This window comes from Phyllobates terribilis, unplaced genomic scaffold (genome assembly GCF_046119375.1).
Source record: "Phyllobates terribilis strain yellow unplaced genomic scaffold, ASM4611937v1 Scaffold_4__5_contigs__length_816908805, whole genome shotgun sequence".
NCBI classification, from domain to species: domain Eukaryota; kingdom Metazoa; phylum Chordata; class Amphibia; order Anura; family Dendrobatidae; genus Phyllobates; species Phyllobates terribilis.
Genome location: NW_027362764.1, coordinates 442,418,459 through 442,440,213, shown reverse-complemented (window position 1 = coordinate 442,440,213; position 21,755 = coordinate 442,418,459). Strand labels below are relative to the sequence as shown.

The 21,755-nt window shown below is 40.1% G+C and overlaps 1 protein-coding gene across 2 annotated transcripts in view; it reads left to right on the top strand.

Moving 5' to 3' along the window:
• LOC141265485 (cadherin-10-like) overlaps window positions 1–21,755 on the top strand; it is an 847,801-nt gene that overhangs the window by 241,991 nt on the left and 584,055 nt on the right. For both annotated transcript variants that reach the window (XM_073678636.1, XM_073678635.1), the window contains one exon: window positions 2,330–2,681. In XM_073678636.1, coding sequence (XP_073534737.1) covers window positions 2,454–2,681 — 228 coding nt within the window. In that variant the 5' untranslated portion in view covers window positions 2,330–2,453. The remainder of the gene's footprint in view (window positions 1–2,329; window positions 2,682–21,755) is intronic.

Here is a 21,755-nt window from a genome sequence, read left to right as displayed (position 1 = left end):
GTACATGAGGTGAGCCGAGTTCATTGGACATGAGCTCACCTCATGCACGTCACTGACAGCGTGGGAAAATTCCCCTGCACTCACCGCATGCGCAGGAGAATTTTCCCACGCTGTCAGTGACGTTCATGAGGTGAGCTGAGTTCATTGGACATGAACTCGGCTCATCTTTATGCCTTCGCAGCCAGACACTGAGGAGCACAAGCATGCATGCGCTTCTCAGTGTCTGCCGCGTGGCAAGCTGGATGGCAGCGTTCTGCTGCGGTCCTGCCTGTCATGTCAATGTAGCAGAGCTGAAGCTGTCGTGGGAACCATGGAAAGGTAAGGATGATGTAGCTTTATTATTTTACTTTTATTGCAGGAGATCGTTGGCTTCAGCTGGAATGGGAGTGATGGTAAGTATGGTTTAATTTAGAACAATAAAGAATTGTGTCTTTATTTCAATTAAAGGACTTTATTCTGGGTGTTTGTGTTTTTATGTAACTTTGACTATGGGGTTAGACGCCTCTCCATTACTAACCTGGGCTTGATGGCAGCTGGCATTCTAAGCTGACATCAACCCTAGCCCTATTACTCCACTGCCACCGCTACAGGGCAGTGGGAAGAGCGAGGCTAAGTGCCAGAATTGGCACATCCTATGGATGCGCCATTTCTGGGGCGGCTGACGGCAGGTGTTTCTAGCCTGGGAGGGAGCCAATATTCATGGCACCCTTCCTGGGCTATTAATATCAGCCCCCAGCTGTCTACCAAGCCTTTGCTAGCTATTAAAATAGGGGGGACCCCACATAATTTTTTGGGGGGTCCCCCATTTTAATAGCTAGTAAAGGCTAGGTATTCAGCTGGGGGCTGATACTAGTAGCCTGGGAAGCACCGAGGGTATGACCCCTTCCCAGGCTTCAAACATCTGCTCCAGCCGTCTACTTAACCTCCACTAGAGACTAAAATTACGGGGAACCCCACGCCAATTTTTTTTTTAATAAATCCTTTATTTTAACGCTAAATGACAAGTACAGAAATCAACACTATCACTGTACTTCTTATATATGTGACTGATATGTTTCTATCTATCTAATCTATGTGTGATGCTCTATTCTTTCTGTTATAAATTGTCGGGTACCGCTGTTGAATTGCCGGCCGGCTTTTTTAAAGAGACGGTGCATGAAAACACTAATATTTTTTTTAATAAATCCTTTACACTAAATGACAAGTACAGTAAGCAACTCTGTTACTGTACATCATATATATGTGACTGACATGTTTCTATCTATCTAATCTATGTGTGATGCTCTATACTTTCGGTTCTAAATTGTCGGGTACCGGTGTATGCCGCTACTGAATTGCCAGCTTTTCATGTTTCACTGTGAGCACTGTTCCCATCGATTTTGGCAACCACTGTAATGCCACAACCACCATGGCTGTGGCATTACAGTGAGTGGCAGACAATCCCTGCATGATTGGTGCTCTAAATAGTGCCAGACATGCAGGACACCCTTTTTGTGCACGAACAGTTATCGAACATAACCTCGGTCAGCCGAATTTTTTGCAAATCGTTCGTGTTCGTCGAACGACTCGAACACCGCCCAAAATAGCTTGAATTTGAGATTGGCGAACAGTTCTAGTCCAACACCGCTCATCTCTAGTAAGGATTACAATGTATATTTTATTTCTAGGACACTTACTTACTAAGAGAAAATGATTATATACTATGTTGACATTTCTTGTAATATATTACTCAGATCAAGTTATTACAAAATTATGTTTAGAACTAATAGAAGATTTCAATATACTGTATCATTATTGATTTCACTGTACTATATGAAGAAAGCTGTCCTGAAGTACTGTGCCAGTAATACATCATTTATTGTTTTATTTTCCAAAAATAAAACTTTAATAAGTGAATACAGTATACAATAAGCATAAGCTATTTTTCCAGTATTTGTAACCAGATGGTTTTGCATTGTCGACATTCTATGAGTAATTTAAAAAGTATTCTGTAAACAATTCATACAATTAGCTTACTATGGACGATAAAAACAGAAAAATTGAGATAACAGTATACCTCCAATTATAGAGACAAACTATTATGGTACGATGGTGAGAATAATGTATATAGTGGCAAAGACGAAAGGTAACCATGCAGCTATTAAGAGCAAACAAAACATCTCTGAGATTCACCCCAAGTATCAATGTATAACCTTAATATGTTCAGTGCAACTTTCTTAAAATCTCTTCTATGATTTGGTAAAGCTATAAAATATCAATTATGTCTGGAAATATTTTCTAACACAGTATTACAATTTCTAAAAAAAATTCACTCTCTTCTTTCTTTCAGATTTAAAAGCATGAGGGTCATAAAGATGAACTTATTATTGCTGGAAAATGTCAACTAAGGAACAATTTGAAATTTAGGCAAAACGTTATTTTATTTAGTTAACATCTCTTGAGAGACTGAAACTATGATACCTTGCCCGGTATTGATGCTTTTGCTGTGGATTTCTAAACCAAATCCTTGTTGTGCTGAACTCTACTTTAAAAGGACTTCAGATGACCAGCCTAAACAAATATTGCAGCATTTCCCAGTAAATGATGGCAAACTGCTTAATCGTCAGAAACGTGGATGGATGTGGAATCAATTCTTTTTATTGGAGGAGTATACTGGATTGGGCTATCAATATGTAGGCAAGGTCTGTATTTGGTTTCATTTAATATTTCTATTTTGGTATTTGAGTCTTTGTGAAGAATCCATTTCACAACGTTAAAGTTATGATGCGTTTTTAATTTACTAGAGCATGGTTTAAGTCTTCAAAAATTAATGTCGGCTGTAGAAGTAAAATTTATGTCATCCAGAGAGGAACAAGTGGATGAGTAATGTCGTTAATATGAAAAAACTGCACTAGAAATTGGCAAATATTTTTGAGTGGAATTGAATTCCATAAAGCGGATCTTTTGAAAATTGCTTTACACAAATTTATCAAAATGGCAGATAGCTGGACGCCATTTTGCTGAACCTTAGAAAGTCAGGCAAAGGTTAAAAAACTTTAATATTCACCTCACAGCTCTTCTGCAAAAAGCTATCAAAACATTGAATGTACATCAAATTGGTGTCAATAAAAATATAATCTCACCATGCAAAAAAAACAAGATTTCATACAGCTCCACCAAGGGAAAAATACAAATATTATACGTCTCAGAAAATGGTGACGTAGAGCATTTTTTTTTTCATATTTCTCATTTTTTTATTCATTTAATTATAAAAAAAAACTTTGCAAATTTTACTTCTATTTTGACAAAAAGTAAAAAAAAGTTATGGCTATTTTAAGAAGATGAAGAAAAAATGAATGCTTAAAAAGAAAAAAATAGCCGGGTCATTAAAGAATTGTTATAATTCAAAATAGCTAGTTATTATTATGCTAGTCTTATATGTATCTGTGATGTTACTTACTTAAATTTGACCTGTGCTTCTAAATCTATGTATTTCTTCCATATCAATATACTTACGAAACAATTTTATATTCTGTCACATTCATGATAAAAATAGAACAAAAATTTAGATTTAAAAAAAGAAGAAAATATAGACAATTACATAAAGTTCTGCAAATTGATCAGAATCTAAAGAAAATAAACTGTCAGGCTAACTGTGTTATTCATTTAAGTCCCTAATTTTTATTATCTAAATTACAAATTTCCATGTATTGTCACATACATATTTACAGCTACATTATATACTATTTATACTGACCATCTTCTTTAAGAGACCCACCTCTCTAGAAGACATTTTAATGAAGATTACTATGGACTTCTTAAAGAGGTTTTAAACATCTTTTGAAATAATAATTTGCCAGTTTCGGCAAATTTTCCCCATAAATTACATTTGAATAAACTTTTTTGAAAAATTGCAATACTAAAAAAGCTAATAATTTTCAGAAAAGAGTGAGATAGACCCCAGCTGGTTGTCTGTGCTACAACCAAGTAATACCATAGCTGCCGGAGATCAAGGAATAGCTTATGCGGTTGCGTAAAACATCATTATCTCACTCAATGATGCTTCAGCAGTGTGTAAAACGGCGATGTGCAGTTTTAATTCAATGCAATACTCACAAATCGATCGGCAGTGTTCACATTTGCTGGAACTGTGAATTTCTGGAAATTCAACTTGAAGTTGATCCTTTGCAGATCGATCAGTTCATTTCTAGTGTTTTACCATTAAACTCTAAATTGAAAGATAGGGGTCTAGACTAAATTAACATGAATTAACATTACTAAGTAAAAAAAAATATCATGCTTTACATTATAAGACATAGGCAATATATAACCATACATTAAAAATGTAAGTACAAATTAAACTCTACAGTGAATTTTAAATTGGGCCTGTTGTTTGATTTACTATTTATTTTTAAATAATACCTCTCTAACCTGTGCTTTCATTCCTTGTGTCTGCATTCTTATATGAACGAATATCTTGCTTTTTGGTTCTATGTTTGAAAGGCCATGCTTGTACAATTGAGTTTTGCCTCATTGTGCTGTTCATTGTGTGTCTTGCTATATACAGGATTAGGCTGATTTGTTAGAAAGTATTTGGTTTTACTTTATCGCCACATTGCACATGTTTACATAGAATTCTCTGTGTGAGGTACTAAATATTGCAGTTCACTATGCAGGGGAGATAGAATTCCATATGGAGAAAACCTCAGGGATTACTACTGGTTAGTTCCATTCTTTCTCTGCATATTAAATAGAATAAAAAATGTGTTTTGGGGATTTACAATTCAAATGTACTCTGCACCTGTTTGATTAATTAATTCTTGCTACAAAATGTATTTTAATTCTATTTTTTTTTGTGTGTTTCATTTTCTTATTCTGCAATTGATAATGACTCGATTGTTTGTTTCCCAAGCATATTTCAGTATTTTGATGCTCAGCTCTATAATGTGTGTGGTGGCAATTTATAATTTGGATACATCACAGGGCCTGAAATGTATATCAGAAGTAGCCTACCACTTTATTTTCTTTTACTTCTGAGCAATCTGCAGAACTCTACGTAAATTTTTTTTTTTTCTGTTAGTGTACATCGAAAGTTGACACATTCTTCACTCCAGCTAGATGATTCAGCTAGCAGAACAATTGGAAGGACTCCCATATCATATTATTCTCTAACTATGCCTCCTAGCCAAAGTTTCAATTTGGTACAGGATAGATATCTAGTAAAAAGAGAAGTCATGCTGAGGAGTAGCGATGAGTGAACCCAAATGATAAAGTTTGGGGTCTGTACAGGACATCTAGTTTACAGTACTGAAACCTGAGCACAGAATTTTTACTTTACGTCCGGTTTCCTGTTCGGGTTTTCCAGTCTAATAAAGATTGTTGCAGCGCTGCCAATCCACAATCCTTTAGACTGTGGGAACTTTCAGGGTCGGTGATTGACCGATGCACCTTGTGACCTGGCGCATATAAAGGCCGGATCACAAGTGCCTTCACCATTCTACTCTTATTAGTGTAAGGATTGGATGCAGGTGGAGTAAGGGACAAATTCTGACTGCACACTCTGAAAACAAGCCACTGTGTGTACTTTGCAACCCATTTTGGTGGGAGTACTGTGCCAGAAAGCCGCTGTGTGTAGTCTGCAACCCATATCTGTGGGAGCACTGCATCAAAAGCCACTGTATATACTCTACCATACATATCTGTAGAATTACTGTGCCAAAAAGCTGCTATGTGTATTTTGCAAACCATATCTGTGGGAGTATTGTGTTTTAAGATGCTGTGTGTACTCCGCACCCTCCACCTGTGGGAGTACTGTGCCTTTAAGTCATTGTGTGTTTTCTGCCCCGCTGCCTGTTGGAGTACTAAGCCTTTAAGCTGCTGTGTGTACTCTGCATCCTCCGCCTGAGGAAGTACTGTGCTTTTAAGCCACTGTGTGTACTCTGCCCTCCCCGCCTGTGGGAGTACTAAGCCTTTAAGCTGCTGAGTGTACTCTGCACCCCCGCCTGTGGAAGTGCTGTGCCTTTAAGCTGCTGAATATTCTCTGCCCCCCCATTTGTGGGAATACTATGCCTTTTAGCCACTGTGTGCTTTCTAGTAGTCTGATAAATATATAATTAGCATCAGCTGTCTCGTTGCTATTTCTAAGCTAAAGAAACACATTTTCTGGACTGTTGTGTGCTTTCTAGTAGTCTGGGAAATAAATAATTGGCTTCAGCTGTCTCATTACCGTTCCTAGGCCAAAGAAATAATTTTTCTTGACTGGTGTGTGTTTTCTAATAGTCTGGGAAATAAATAATTGGCATCAGCTATCTCATTGCCATTTGTAGGCCAAAGAAATATATTTTCTGGACCAGTGTGTGTTTTCTAGTAGTCTGGGAAATAACTAATTGGCATCAGCCATCTCGTTGCCATTTCTAGGTCAAATAAATAACTTTTTTTGACTGGTGTGTTTTTACTAGTAGTCTGGTAGATAAAAAATTATATCAGCTGTCTCTTTGCCATTTCTAGGTCAAAGAAATTTATTTTCTGCACTTTTGTGTGTTTTCTAGTAGTCTGGGAAATAAATAATTGACATCAGCTGTCTCATTGCCATTTGTAGGCCAAAGAAATACATTTTCTGGACCAGTGTGTGTTTTCTAGTAGTCTGGGAAATAAATAATTGGCTTCAGCTGTCTCATTGCCGTTCCTAGGCCAAAGAAATATTTTTTCTTGACCGGTGTGTGTTTTCTAATAGTCTGGGAAATAAATAATTGGCATCAGCCATCTCGTTGCCATTTCTAGGTCAAATAAATAACTTTTCTGGACCGGTGTGTTTTACTAGTAGTTTGGTAGATAAAAAATTAATATCAGCTGTCTCTTTGCCATTTCTAGGTCAAAGAAATACATTTTCTGCACTGGTGTGTGTTTTCTAGTAGTCTGGGAAAAAAATAATTGGCATCAGCTATCTCATTGCCATTTTCAGGCCAAAGAAATATATTTTCTGGACCAGTGTGTGTTTTCTAGTGGTCTGCCACCTCGTTGCAATTTCTAGTCCAAATAAATACATTTTATGGACTAATGTGTGTTCTCTAGTACTGTTGCAAATAAATAAATCTACGCTTCTGCCATCTCTTTGTGAGTAATGAGCAGAATTTTTTTTTCCAAAAATGAGGAGAGCATCAAATACGGTATGTGGACGTGGTGGTGCTGGTGTAGCTGCTGATGGTGGTAGGGGTGTAGCTGATGTAGGGAGAGGACGCAGTCATTTTGTACCTACTACGTGGCCAAATACAACACCTTTCTCTAATGCACACAGGCGACAGGATGTTATGCATTCTTTTGTAGGCTCAAATACCGCTGTATGAATGGTGAGGCCACAAAATGTTGAAAAGGTGTTAGATTGAATGGCTGAGAGTGGCTCCAGTTTCTTCACATTATCTTCCACCTGGTCTACTGCAGAAAGTGCACAGTTGGAAGCTGAGGACCACGGTGATCCGGCTTCCACCTCACCCACTTGCAAATCATCCAAGTAGTCTTTTCTGCTTTTTGATGACTCCACAGGCTCATCCACCTAGCCCGCCCCAGAATTTGAAGAGACTGAGTGCACTGATGCCAAACCACTTATTATGTTGGAGGATGAGTACGTGGGAGGTCTAGTGCACATGGTCAGTGGGCCACCACAACACAGATGATGAAAAAACTCAGTTGCCAACAAAGGTGTCTTTCTGCAGTGTGAAGACCATCAAGGAGGCCAGGGGTGAGAAGTGGGTGGAAGATGATGTGGGAGATGATGAGGTCCTAGACCTCATATGGAGTGCAGGCCATCCTAGCTACTTGCACAGTTTGGAAGACAAGGTGGTGGCAACACTGCCCCAACAGCACAGAAAAGAAGAGGTAGCTTGGTGCAAAGACTCTTTGGGCTTCCCCTAGTCAGAATGTCGGCTGCTGCGGCCCACTGCTGCTGAATTTAGCACACCACAGACAGCTCTAAAGAGCTCACTGGTGTGGCATTTCTTCAGGGAATGTGCTGATGACACGCTGTGCTGTCAGACCCTGAAGCAATACATAAATCTTCTGAATCTGAGCACCAACTGTATGACCAGGTATCTGAATTCCAAGCAAGCAGTGGAATAGAGTACATACCTTAAAATGCATGACAGATCTGAGACTCTTTCTGTTCCTTCTGCTGCGGTCTCATCCCCTTCCTCCCGCTCACAATCAACAGGGCCACCTGCCTCCCCACAAAGAGAGGATGTGACAGCATCACCATCACTACCAGGGTCACCGAGCATCTACACACTATCCCATGGAAGTGTTCATCTTTCCATTACCCAATCCTTCGAGAGAAATAGGAGATACCCCCTAGCCACCCACAAGCCATGGTCCTGAATGACAGTATTTCAAAATTACTGGCCTTTGAAATGTTGCCATTCTGGCTAGTGGTGATGGATAGCTTAAAAAAACTGAAGGCTGTGGCTGTCCCGCAGTAAGTTGTTTCCAGCAGCCATTACTTTTACAGGTATGCCATTCCTGCCCTGCATACATATGTTGTGGACAAAATATGGTGTGCTCTGTGCAACGCCATCAGTGGTGTTGCACTGTGCAATGCCATCAGTGGCAAGGTCCACATAACCACCGATACATTGACCAATAAACACAGCAATGGAAGTTACATCTCCCTAACTGCCCACTGGGTAAATGTAGTGGCGGCTGAGACAAATGCGTTAGGCGTTGTAGCCCATTTCTACCACCACCTACGATTGCTGAGCGTTTATCTGTCCAGGTTGCCTCCTCCTACTCCACTTACTCCACTGCCTCATCATCCTGTCACAGGAAGATCTGCACCACCAACTTCAGCAAAGCCAGGGGGAAATGACAGCAGGCTGTTATTAAGTTCCTTTGTTGACTGGAATCAAACAGCAGACATATGAGTGGTTTGTGCTGGTGAACCTGAAGCCCGGCCTGGTCGTGTGTGATAATGGGCGAAATCTTGTAGCAGCTCTGGGCCTGACACACGTTTCTTAACTGGCACATGTGCTGAACTTGGTGGTGCAGAGCTTCCTGAAAACTATCCACACATGTCTGAGCTGCGCTCAAAGTGTGGGCAGTGTGTGTGCACTATCGGCATTCTCACACTGTTGCTGCTTGCCTGCCTGCGCTGCAGCATCACTTGTGCCTTTTTGCCCGCATGCTCATATGTGATGTACTAACAAGGTGGAACTCCACCTTGCATATGTTGGAGAGACTCTAAGAGCAGCAACAGGCAATAGTGGAGTTTATGCATTTTAAAAATGTAAAAATTATTCAAAATCTTTCGATTTTTTGTGGTCATATGCTTGCTATGCCAGTGTTTTTAAACAGGTTTTGAACACAAAAGAAGCCATGGCTTTTTGGTGATCCAAAAAATATTCCTTTTTTAAAAGCAGCAGCAGTTTTTTTGTTTTAAAAATGATAAAGCAATATATATTTATCAAGTCTTCTAAAATTATTCTTTTTTTGAGAACAGCAATAGATTTGCTGCTTGGAAAATGAGCAAATAATAGCTTTTAAAAAGTCATGCAATAGATATTCTTTTTTATTTGGAGAATGAATAATTAATTGCTCTTTAACAGTACATCCAAAAATTATACACTTTTAAGGAGCAGCAACAGGTTTGCTGTTTGGAAAGAAAAGAGGCAATTGCTTTTGAAAAAGCTGTGCAAAAAATATATTTTTTAGAAGGAGTTTCAGGTTTATTTTACTTGTGCTGGGAAGAGATCCCAACAGCATAGCATTATTGCATGGATGTGTGACTAGATAGTAGTTAAGGTCCCTTTACACATTAGACTAACATCGGCCAAAATTGACAGGTTCAGTTCACAGCTAGATGTCTATGGGTGCTTCTTTCTAATGATTATAGATGGAGATAAGAAACTTGTATGTCCAACATCTGACTGCAGATCCTTTTGGTCTCTAAAAGAAATGCCACTGCCCTTGATTTCTATCAACATTTCTATGATAGAAAATAGAGGAACACTTGCACACTCTTCTGTGTATGTCAGAGTTATGCAAAATAGCTGCTGGTCGAACTATCGTACTGCTATTTAAAGTGTATGGAAGCTTTAGTCAAACAGTTGTTCGATTGACCTCACTTAGATGGCTGTGTTTTCAGTCTTTGTGCTGCCTATGTGTGAAACAGTCAGAACACTGACCTTATAATGATCTATTATGAAGTCTAATGAATCAAAGATTACTACATCTACATTAATACAGAATCAATACCACCATCAAAATATGAACACATTACTAAAACCAGCATCAGGTCATAAATACATCACCATAACCATTTTTAGGACATTAGCACATCATCAGACCCACCATTGTTACATAAGTATAGCACCAGAACAATTATTAGTTCAAAAATGCATTACCAGAACCAACATCATTACATGAATACGTCATCAGAACCATCATCAGTACATGAATAGAACATCAAAAATGACATCAGTATATGATTATATCACCACAACCATCATTAGAATATGAATACTGTACCAGAACCACTATGAATACATGAATAGATGACCAATCTTAGTAAAATAATCATTTGCAAAGTCAGGTCATCATTGCAAGCAAGCAGCTGGAAGAAGGATATAAGTTCATTCTCTCCTTGTAGCAATACATCCAGTAAGGCAGACAGGCATGAGTTTAATGCTATTTACATGCAGATTAGCCCTATATATGCAGGTAAATAGTATTTCTGGATATAACAAGTTCCCTTTAAGATTGATTCTTGTTTGGTGAGGGTTTAAAATAATTCTAATGACATATTACATGGAATAAACAGCTTATTTTCAGATATAACAGTTACAGAACAACAAATTTGCTAAACATTTTAATCATGAAGGTCAATTTCACTGTAAAGGATTTCTCTGCATTGATTGAGTCTCCCCTGAGGCACACACCTTTCCAGTTCAGGATTATTTATTGCATGCACAAGTTTTCAATCTGAGTAGTAAACAAGCAACGTTTTTGAGGTATAATATTTCAGGGTACATGGTTCATGCAGTTCATTAGTGCAGAACCTGTATTGCTTCTTTAGTAAGGAGTCCTACAATCAGAGGGCTCGATTCATCAAGACTAGTGATTTTCACGCCACTCTTGATGAGGGAGTGTGCTGGAGTCAGACTCTCCTAATTCATTAAGTGGTGCACACCTCTTAATGAATCAGGCACATCTAACACATGGTGTGTGCCTCCATGTCCCTCACCACAAATCTTCCTTTAGATGGTGACTGATGTACGATTTCTATAATAAGGAACACCACAGTTCATCATGAATTAGAAAAGCTGTAGTGTTATGCCCACGTTGTGCCTGGTCCTGCCCCAACTTCACCCATTTTATGACATTTCAAAGCCTTTTATGACAGTTTTCTGGTGGTAAATATATATACTGTATATATACACATAGATAGATATATATATATATAGAGAGAGAGATCGAAAGAGAGGGAGGAAGCGAGATATCATTGGCTCTAACGGGAGAGATTCCTTACATATGAAGAGTTTGATTGAGCATGCCGTAATTTTTACATCGAATTCAACAGTATTCATACGAACAGTGTTTTCATATAAAGTAGAAGGTATATTCATCTATTAATGGGGTTTAAATTAAAAAGTCATACATTTTCTGTTGGGGTACCCAAAACAGGATGGACCAGAACGGTATAGGCTTTGAATTCGTAATATCGTTTGTCTACTTTAAAAAAAATAATCTTTAGATATTGCCTTGTGCAGTAATGAAAGATAAAGTCTTCAACATGTGTGCTATGATTTTTTCTACTAATGAAGGATTTAATTGAGAAACCTAATTAAAGATGTTAATGGGGATGCTGGATTCATCCCTCTTTCAGTATTGTATGCAACATTTGGTACAATACTTGAGGTGAGTTTAACTGGTTGATGAAGAGTAACCTGTGTTGACATGTCATACATGCTTAATGTGAATGGGACTGGCTCATTTCATTAGCTAAGCCATCTCTTCTGTGTATGCTCTAACCATAATTGTCCATTAAAATGAAGGAGGCTGGCTATGTTATTGAAATATGCTGATTGGAATTTTGTGCTATATTCAATCTTCCCAGGCCCAGAAAACAGTCTCCATTATGACACCTGGGGTCTGTTATTGTCTGCAGACTTGCCACAACTTCATCAGTGCTGTGACCAATAACTGAGCATTGCCCACATAGATGGCACAAGCTGCTAAGCTCAGTTATTGGCCAGTTATAGCCAGCAGCTTTATCAACGTGATGTCACCACTGACGGCAACAACAGAAACTGGGAAAGCCATGGGTGCTCATTACTGGAATGGGGAGGATGGTTAAGCAGTTTGTGTTTCTACAACAAACTGGACTTAAAGGCACAACTTTCTTGAAAACAGAAAACCCTTTTAAGCATGAAAACAAATCCTTAGGTAAAACAAAAAAAGAAATAAATAAAATACTCACCTTACCTCCTATCTGGCCCATCCACTCATCACTGCAACCCATCCAGTCCTTATTGAATCTCTTTATCACTGCCATTCGCGCTGGAATCCCATTTAGATGTCTCAGGCCTCATCAGAGCCAGAATTCTCGGCCAAGCAAGGAGAGGCCTGGCTCATTTTCACATATGCACACACAAGGTCATGGCACACATTATGGCATCAGGACAATGTGACCTTATGCGCTTTTGAGCAGAATCCTTCTAGGCCTCATCGTTAGAAGTCCCAGACAGGCATGAAGAGGCCCAGAGATTTTAGCGCTAGCGGCAGTAATAAGTAGATGCGAGGAGGATGAGATGGATGATGGTGAATGGTGGAGAGGCCGGAGAGGTAAGCGGCAAGGTAAGTATCATTTTTTTTATTCTTTACATTTTAAGGTTATTGTTGACCATTGACCATATCATTAATATGGAGTTTTGAGAGACTCCAGAGCATAATAACGGTCAATTTGGTGAGAAAAACTGCTCTGTGAAAAAAATATGCATAAACAGGAGAATCTGCATTTTGCCCCATCAACTCATCTTTACATACAAAAATGCTTTATTTATGCAATTTATTAATACAATCACATCTAAGGCATTTTGTTGAAAATATATATCCATTTATCCTATCTAGTCATCTACCTTAAACCTATTTCTGTTTTCCCATAGCCCAGTTAAATTATGAACTCCAAAAATAAATGGCATATTTAAAATGTGATCTTAAAAGGATTTAAGAGTGGATAGAAGAAAAGAACTTTTGTTTTTATATATTTTTTTATGTTAATTGCTTTTGCAGCTGCTGCTTGACATTGAGTTAAAACATTAAGTTGCTTGACATTATTGAAACTAAAATCTCCACGTCTTTTTCAGTCTGCCTGAATCTTATTCCATTTAATGCAAATTTTCTAAAAACTTTATTGCCGCAGAGGTGAAAATCCTGAAACACTGGATCCACTGGCTGACACAGGCAGAAAAGTGCCCCTGGGCAACAGGAGTATATGGGCCATCTGCAGTGCAATAGCTCATCATAATGCAGCACCTGTTTTGGAAGTGGAAATAGGCCCCATTAGCTCTTGGGCCCCTGTGTGGCTGCACAGGTTGCACTAAAGATATGTCTGCCCCATACTGGATTCTAAAATCATAGGTTCTAAGTAGTGATGAATGAGCACTAAATGATTGAGTACTTGTTACTCTGGTCGAGTAAATCGTAATGCTCGGCTGCTCAACCTGAGTAACGAGCCCAATGTAAGTCAATGGGACACCCGAGCATTTTTTCGGCGGCCCCTCCGGAGATCTGGAAGGGGCCTAAAAATTGGTCAAATCGATGGAAACAGTGCTGAAATTACATTGGAACAGCATGGGGAAGACCCCTATGAAGCATCTCTGCATCCCCGGTCACTGCTGTGAACAATGTTGTCAGAGTATTACGCCACTTTTATGGACTGATATTAAAATATACAAAAAATAATCTAAAATTGATTTTCCTGGAAAAAAATTTAAGAAACATTTTTCCAGGGTAATGACTTGTGTATAAGGCAAAATAAATAACCAAAAACAACTCCACACTTTGGGCTATGTTCACAAGTAGTTTTTATGATGCCTTTTTGCACTTTTGTATTGCTTTCAGCGGTGAAAAATACATTCACCCGTAAATGTTATTGGAACATTTTACTACCTTATCTGGCCATGTGGTGTGTGAGACATGATCATACACATCCTGTTTCATTTATGAAAGAGAGACTCTGAAAGTCACAAAGCCTATTTTTACAGGGTCATCAGGCGGCCCTTATTATTGTTAAAGGGCCATCAGCCGGCTATGCTTTGCATAGCTGTATATAGCTACTGCAATATAACGTATCCATCTGAGGTGGTCAAATTTTCTTTTTCATATATATTCTGTAAAGTTTGAAATTTGGATGTACAGCAGACGGCCCTCAAATTTATAGAGTGGTAGCAGGCGGCCTCCACTTTATTTACAGGGCCAGCAGGTGTCTTGGGGACAATTGAGACCAAGATAAAGCTTTTTGGTAACGCACATCATTCAACTGTTTACTGCAAATGGAATGTGGCTTACAAATAAAAGAACACAGTACTTCCTGTCAAATATTGTGGAGATTCAAAGATATATAGGGGTTGTCTTCTTGACTCTGGCACAGGATGTCTTGACAGTGTGCAAGGCATCATGAAATGTGAAGATTCCCAAAGGATTTTGGTTTGCAATGTAGTGCCCAGTGTCATAAAACTGGCTTTGCATCCTAGGTCATGGGTCTTCCAGCAGGACAATGACCCCAAACATAATTCAAGAAGAACCCAGAAATTGATGGAAACAAAGCACTGGAGAGTTCTGAAGTGGTAATTCAAGTTCCTCCAGTAGCATCAAGTCTCCCAAAACTACCTCTTACATAGAGAAGCTGCAGAAAAACTGTAAATTACACATTAAGTTAGTACATTTTTTTACGTTGAATTAATTTTCATCAAATTTTAAAAATTTCTTCCAACGTTGATGAATTTTTGTCAACTATGATAAATTTTTGTCAACCTTGATTAATTTCTGAGTACAGATCACAATAAAAATTATAAATCTGTCAATTTGTGCATGGAATGCATCAATCAAGTTATGCACTGTGGAAAATATATATGTGACCAGAATGAAAACTGCTTTCCAGCTGATGGTGCCATCTAGCACCTGTCCCTATTCTGAAAGCAGCTGACAGCATTATCAATAGGGAATAGAAATTTTATTTTTCAGCACTGAGTATAATACAATAATCCCCGACTAGATGCCTGTAAGACGTTATCCCAACTACTATAGGTCTCCTGTACATGAATCTCAGATAAGAGAGGTAATCTAGTACAATAAAAAATAGAATATAACTGTCTCCGAAGAGGTTTTTTGGTACGTTGCACCACCAAGCTGTGAAGGAACGCAAGCAACCCTCCCTGCTTTCATCAATTTCAACTTACAGATTACCGTTAAAAATTATGAATCGGTCAATTAGTGTATTGTTTGTTTGCTTGCAGCAAGAGTATAAGGCGATAATCCCTGTCTCAATGCGTGTAATACACTATCCATAGTGCGATAGCTCACCCGTAAACAAATTTCAGATAAGAGTTAATATTGTAGAATATAGAAATTATTTAAATTGGCCTTCCCATTATTAAGGTGTGGGTCTCCTATACTGTTATAGCTTATGCAGCAAGTTCAAGGGCTGACAAAAATTAGGACGCACTCCAATGGCAATTTGAAAAGACGTAGTGAAGAACCTCAGAAAAATTGATTTAAAAATTATTAAGGAGAGGGTCTCCTATTCTGTTATTGCTTATGCAGCAAGTTCAAGGGCTGCTAAAAATTAGGACGCACTCCAATACCAATTTGAAGAGACATAGTGAAGCCCTCAGAAATTTATTTTTAAAAAATTATTAAGGAGTGGGTCTCCTATACTGTTATTGCATATGTAGCAAGTCCAAGGGCTGGCAAAAATTAGGATGCACTCCCAAACCAATTTGAAGAGACGTAGTGAAGGGCCTCAGAAAAATAGTTTTAAAAATTATTAAGGTGTAGGTCTCCTATACTGTTATTGCATATGCAGCAAGTTCAAGGGCTGCCAAAAATTAGGACGCAGTTCATTACGAATTTGAAGAGACATAGTAGAGGGTCTCAGTCAAATTTTTTTTCCCCATTTTTAAGAAGTGGGCCTCCTAGACTGGTAATGCCCATGCACTATGTGCATCGGTTGAAAAACATTTACCCGTGGGGTATACATATAGATTTTATAGAATGTTAGAGGTAGGGCCCTAAAAATTCTTGCAACGGCATCATAAACACTCTTAAAAAAATTGTGTGGGTGTTGCATGATAGTTACTCTGGTGGTATGGTGGTGGAGGATTAGAAGAAGGAAAAGGAGGAGGACAACATTAAATAAACAAAATCCTAAAGCGCATACCCATATCTGGGCGTGAAAGGGTGCATGGGAATAGACCCTCCAAAAAAAACACTGGATTTGAGTTTATGTTCTGCTGATATGATCCATTGGTGTCGAGAAGTCTGGCCCAATCCAGCCCTTATTCATTTTAATAAGAGTCAGCCTGTCAGCATTTTCAGTTGACAGGCGGATGTGCCTATCAGTTATAATACTCTCAGCGGCACTAAAAACCGCGCTCTGACAAAATGCTCACAGCAGGGCAGGCCTTGACCTCCAAGGCGTAGAGAGACAGTTCATTCCCTGTGTCCAGCTTGGATACCCAATAATTGTAAGGCACAGAGGAATCATGGACCATGCTGGTGTGGTCAGCAAGGTACTCCTTAAGCATCTTCCAAAATGTTTCCCTACTTGTCAGAGTACCCCAGCACATCAGGGCCTGAGCGCTGGGCTAGTCTGCCAAAACTGTCCCAGACCTTACACAGTGTTCCCCTGCCTCTGCTGTTTCTGATTTGTGTCTCACTCACCTGTACTCCTTGGTTGTCAAAGGAACTGTGACCTCTGCTGCCAGCATTGTGAGATGGATTTTTTTTTAATAATTCTTCAACAGGGGCCTTCTGGTACTGCAACATTTTATTAGACCTGTCTACAACAGGAAGAAGAGATAGAATTTTTTCTTTGTAGTGTGGGTCTAGAAGTGTCACCAACCAGTAATTACTGTTGACCTAAATGCGTACAACACGAGGGTCACGGGAAATGCAACGAAACATAAACTCAGCCATGTGTGCCAGACTGCTAACAGCCATGACTTCCCTGTCCATGTTCTCCTCCACCTCCTCCTCCTTGTCCTCTCCCTTGTCCTCCCCTTCTTCAGGTTATCCACGCTGAACAGATAGTATGAATGTGGTGTAGGAAGTACCATCTATAGTGCAGGAAACCAGCTCCTGTTCCTTCTCCTGCTCCTCCTCCTCATTATCATCCAATCGACATTGAGATGAGATGATGCTGGGCTGTGTAGCATCACCTTGTATAGTTCCTTGCAGAGAAGTGGGATGGTGATGCTAATTATGGCGTAATCACCATTCACCATCTTAGTTAAGTCCTCAAAGTTTTGGAGGACGGCACAGATGTTGGACATCAATGCCCACTAATCAGCTCTTATGCGAGGAGGCTGACCTGAATACCAACTTGCATGTTGGAGCTGGTACTCAATAACTGCCCTCTGCAGCTCACAAATCCTTCCCAACATATGCAACTTTGAGGTCCAACGTGTGGTGACATCACACACCAGTCGGTGAGCTGGAAGCTTGCAAACACTGCTGAAAGACTGTCAGCATGGCGGAAACTGTAGCTGACTTTCTGAAATGGGTACAAACACAGCTTGGGCTAATCTGGGTAGGTTTTGAAAAACCGCTGAACCACCAGGTTGTGCACATGGGCCCTGCATGGTATGTGTGCAAGGTTGCCAAGCTTCACAGCCACCACCAAGTTCAGGCCATTGTAACACACGACCATGCCTGGATGTAGGTTCAGCTGTGAGAGCCACTGATCTGCCTGCTCTGTTAAAGCTTTCAACAACTCTGCAGCGGTATGTGGTTTGTTGCCTAAGCAGGTAAGTTTCAGCAGAGCCTGTTGCCGCTTGGCAGTGTTGCACTGCTTCCAGCTTCTGACTGATGTGGTCATTTCGGAGATGGAGGCTGAAGAGGAGGAGGTGCAGGAGCTGTAGAATGTGAGAGCAACACTGATTGACCCAGGGTCCGCAAACCTCGGCATTGGGGGGACTTGTTCCATCCTAGGGTCCGACTGGGTCATGGCTTCCACAATATTAACCCAGTGTGCCGTCAGTGAAATGTACCGTCCCTTGCCACAAGCACTTGTCCACGTGTCTGTGGTTAGGTGGACCTTCCCAGTGACTGCATTGATGAGGAAACGGCTATTGTTCTCGGACAGGGGACAGCACAGTGGGAGAAATAGTGGCAGCTGGGGACCAAGTATCTATGGACAGCCACTGCCATGAGGTTTCTGAAAGCTTCTGTCTCCACGAGCCTAAAAGACAACATTTCTAGTGCAGGCAGTCGGCAAGTATGGCAGTTTAGTATTCTGGCCTGTGAGTGGGTGGCTGCGTATTTGCGCTTTCATTTCAAGGACAACTGAACGCTGCTCTGGGACAAGGACGTGGACGTGGCTGCTGGAGGTGATGGCTACAAGTGTGCAAAAACAGGTGCAGGGTGGGAGGAATCTTTGCCTGCATCATGATCAGAGGCTTGGTGTGCATGTACAACAGTGGAAGAGGCAGTGGTGTCACTTGCAGACACTGTTTCTGGACCCAGGCATTCGGCCCAACTAATCTGGTACTTTGCTGTCATGTGCCTGAGAATGCTGGTGGTGGTCAGGCTGGTAGTTGTGCTGCCCCTGCTGATGCTGGCATAGCAGATTTTGCAAATGGCCTTTTTGGGTTAAGTTGATAGTCTTTAAAAAAGAGCCAGACTTGGGAAGACCTAACAGTTGGACTGGCTACTTCCCTTGTGTTGGTGCTTGGGGAACAGTTGCCCACCTTGTGTCTGTGGCCATCCCACTGCTTCCTCCTGCCTGTTGTGGTTCTATGCCTCCCTCTTCCTCAGCGTTGCTGTCATCACTATGCATGTCACCTTGCCACGTTGGGTCAGTGACTTCATCATCCACCACCTCCACTTCCATGTACACACCCTGGGCATCCTCCTGACTTGTTGGCAATTGTGTCTCATCATCATCAACCACATCTTTTGCAACAGTAATTGCACTTTCCCACCATCACCTTCATGTGACCGTGGCTGCTCAAATATTTGGGCATCGCTACATGCGATCTCTTCTTGCCCCAGTTGAAACGGACTGGGTAAGAGCCCAGAATCTTTAAATGGAAATGTGAACAGCTCTTTGGAGTGTCCAAGTGTGGGATCACTTGACTCTGGTCTCTCGGCATGGTGGGAGGAAGGTGGATCAGGGTGAAGAATATGTGGTCCAGACTCATGGCTAGTGAGACTGGACTGTGTAGAAGACAGGGTGTTGGTGGTGGCAAAGTGACTGGAAGCATTATCTGCTATCCAACCAATAAAATTTTCACACTGCTCTGGCTTCAAGAGTGGTGTTCCGCGGCCACCTAGAAAGTGGGACAGGAAGCTAGGTCGACATGATGTGGGTGCTTTTTGTGCTCCCTCAGCAGGCACCGTTGCATCTTGCCCACGGCCTCGGCCTCTGCATGCGCTATCAGCATTACTTCCACTTCCCCGTCCTTTACCACGTGCCTTGCCCAATTTAAATTGAGTAAAATATTTTACACTTTGCAAATAAATGTCAGGATTAATACCGCAGTATTTGATCACGTCTGATGACCAATCCTTTTGGCCAGTGCCGGTATACCGATGTTGTTGGTCAGCGAACAAGTGTGGATTTATTTTGGACCCCCAAGTAGCAGACTTTAAATTAAGTATAATATTTTGCACTTTGAAAAAAAATGTCAGGATTAATACCGCATTATTTGATCATGTCTGATGACAAATTCTTTTGGGTATTGCCAGTATACTGATGCTATTGGTCAGCAAATAAGTGTGAATATATTTTGGACACATAAGTAGAAGACTTTAAATGGAGTTTAATATTTTGCAGCTTGCAAAATAATGTCAGGATTAATAACACAGTATTTGATGAAATCTGATCACCAATTCTTTTGGTCAGTGCCTGTATATCTATGCTCTTGGTTAGCGAACAAGTGTGGATATATTTTGGACACACAAGTAGCAGACTTTAAATGGAGTACAATATTTTGCAGCTAGCAAAAAAATGTCAGGACTGATGCTGAGGTATTTGATCACGCCTGATGACCAATTCTTTTGGCCACTGCCGGTATGAGCGATGCTGTTGGTCAGCGAACAAGTGTGGATTTATTTTGGACCCACAAGTAGCAGACTTTAAATTAAGTATAATATTTTGCACTTTTCAAAAAAATGTCAGGATTAATACCGCAGTATTTTATCACGTCTAATGACCAATTCTTTTGCCCAGTGATGGTATACAGATGCTATTGGTCAGCAAACAAGTGTGTATATATTTTGGACACACAAGTAGCAGACTTTAAATAAAGTCTACTATTCTGCAGATTTAAAAAAAAAATCATGATTAATACTGCAGTAATATTTGACCACCTGAGACGATGGACAAGTTTCTCTGCTTGCACAATACAGCAATGCTATTCAAATCAACCAATTCTTGCTGTATTCTGATATTAAGCAAATAGAGCAGTAAAATGGTGTATTACATTGCTTTGCACCAAAATTATCAGGATTAAGAGCAAAAAGAATATTACTAGTCCTTATATCTAGTGCTATTGATAAGAGTTCCAGCAGCAGAAAGAACGTGCAATGGACCCTATTCTGTACTATACTAGCTCTCCACAAACTCTGCTTAACTAGTGCTATCAGCAGGATTAATATTCTTCAGAATGATCCCTTCTAAAGGACTGTTAGAGTTGATTAATAATTGTTGTGTGGAATCTCTGTTTAAAATAACCACCAATTCTCTCCCTCGCTCAGCTGCGGCTCTCCCCACTCTGCCTCTTTGACTGTTAGACTGTAACGAGCATAGGGTCCTGGGTCTTATATAGAACCAATGACGGTATGCGGCCAGCCAATCACTGTAATGTAACAACCAACATGGCTACGGCACTACAGTCACTGTCAGGCAATCCCTGCATAGTTATTGGCTGCATAATATGCACCAAACATGCGAAGCGGGGACTCGAGCTTCCTCCCAAACATTCAAAAAATACTCGCCGAGCAACGAGCATCTCGAGCACTGTGATTCTCGGGCGAGTAATGAATAGTGGCGAGCATGCTTTCTCATCAATAGTTCTCAGCTTTTCACAAATACATCTGGAGCAGAAATTAAATGTGAATGGAGAGTACATGTATGTAATTGTTGTGTTCCATTTTATGGAATTACCTGTGTGTATGGTACCTAGATTTGCCAGGAGCACGTCCTTATATAGCCATTAGTTCTTACATTTCCTCCTTCTCTGATACAGTTCTTATTATGATATGTGGGATCTTCAACCAGTGTTTATAACTAATCATTTGTAATTAATATAATACTAAAATACATTTAGAAACAGTTTAGAAGTTAATGTCCTCATCTCCTGGGTTATATTCACATTCTCCTGGTTCTTCTATATATAGTTTACAAGAAGAAGATGTTTCTTTCCTCCTTGAGATGCCTGATGAATGAGAAAAAAAGAAGAAACCAAGCCTTTCAGAACTAATTCAAAGCACTAATCTGCATATGTTATAAGAAAACAGAAGTTGATGAGGGAAATTAAACGATCTTGGCTATGTGAAATGACATATGC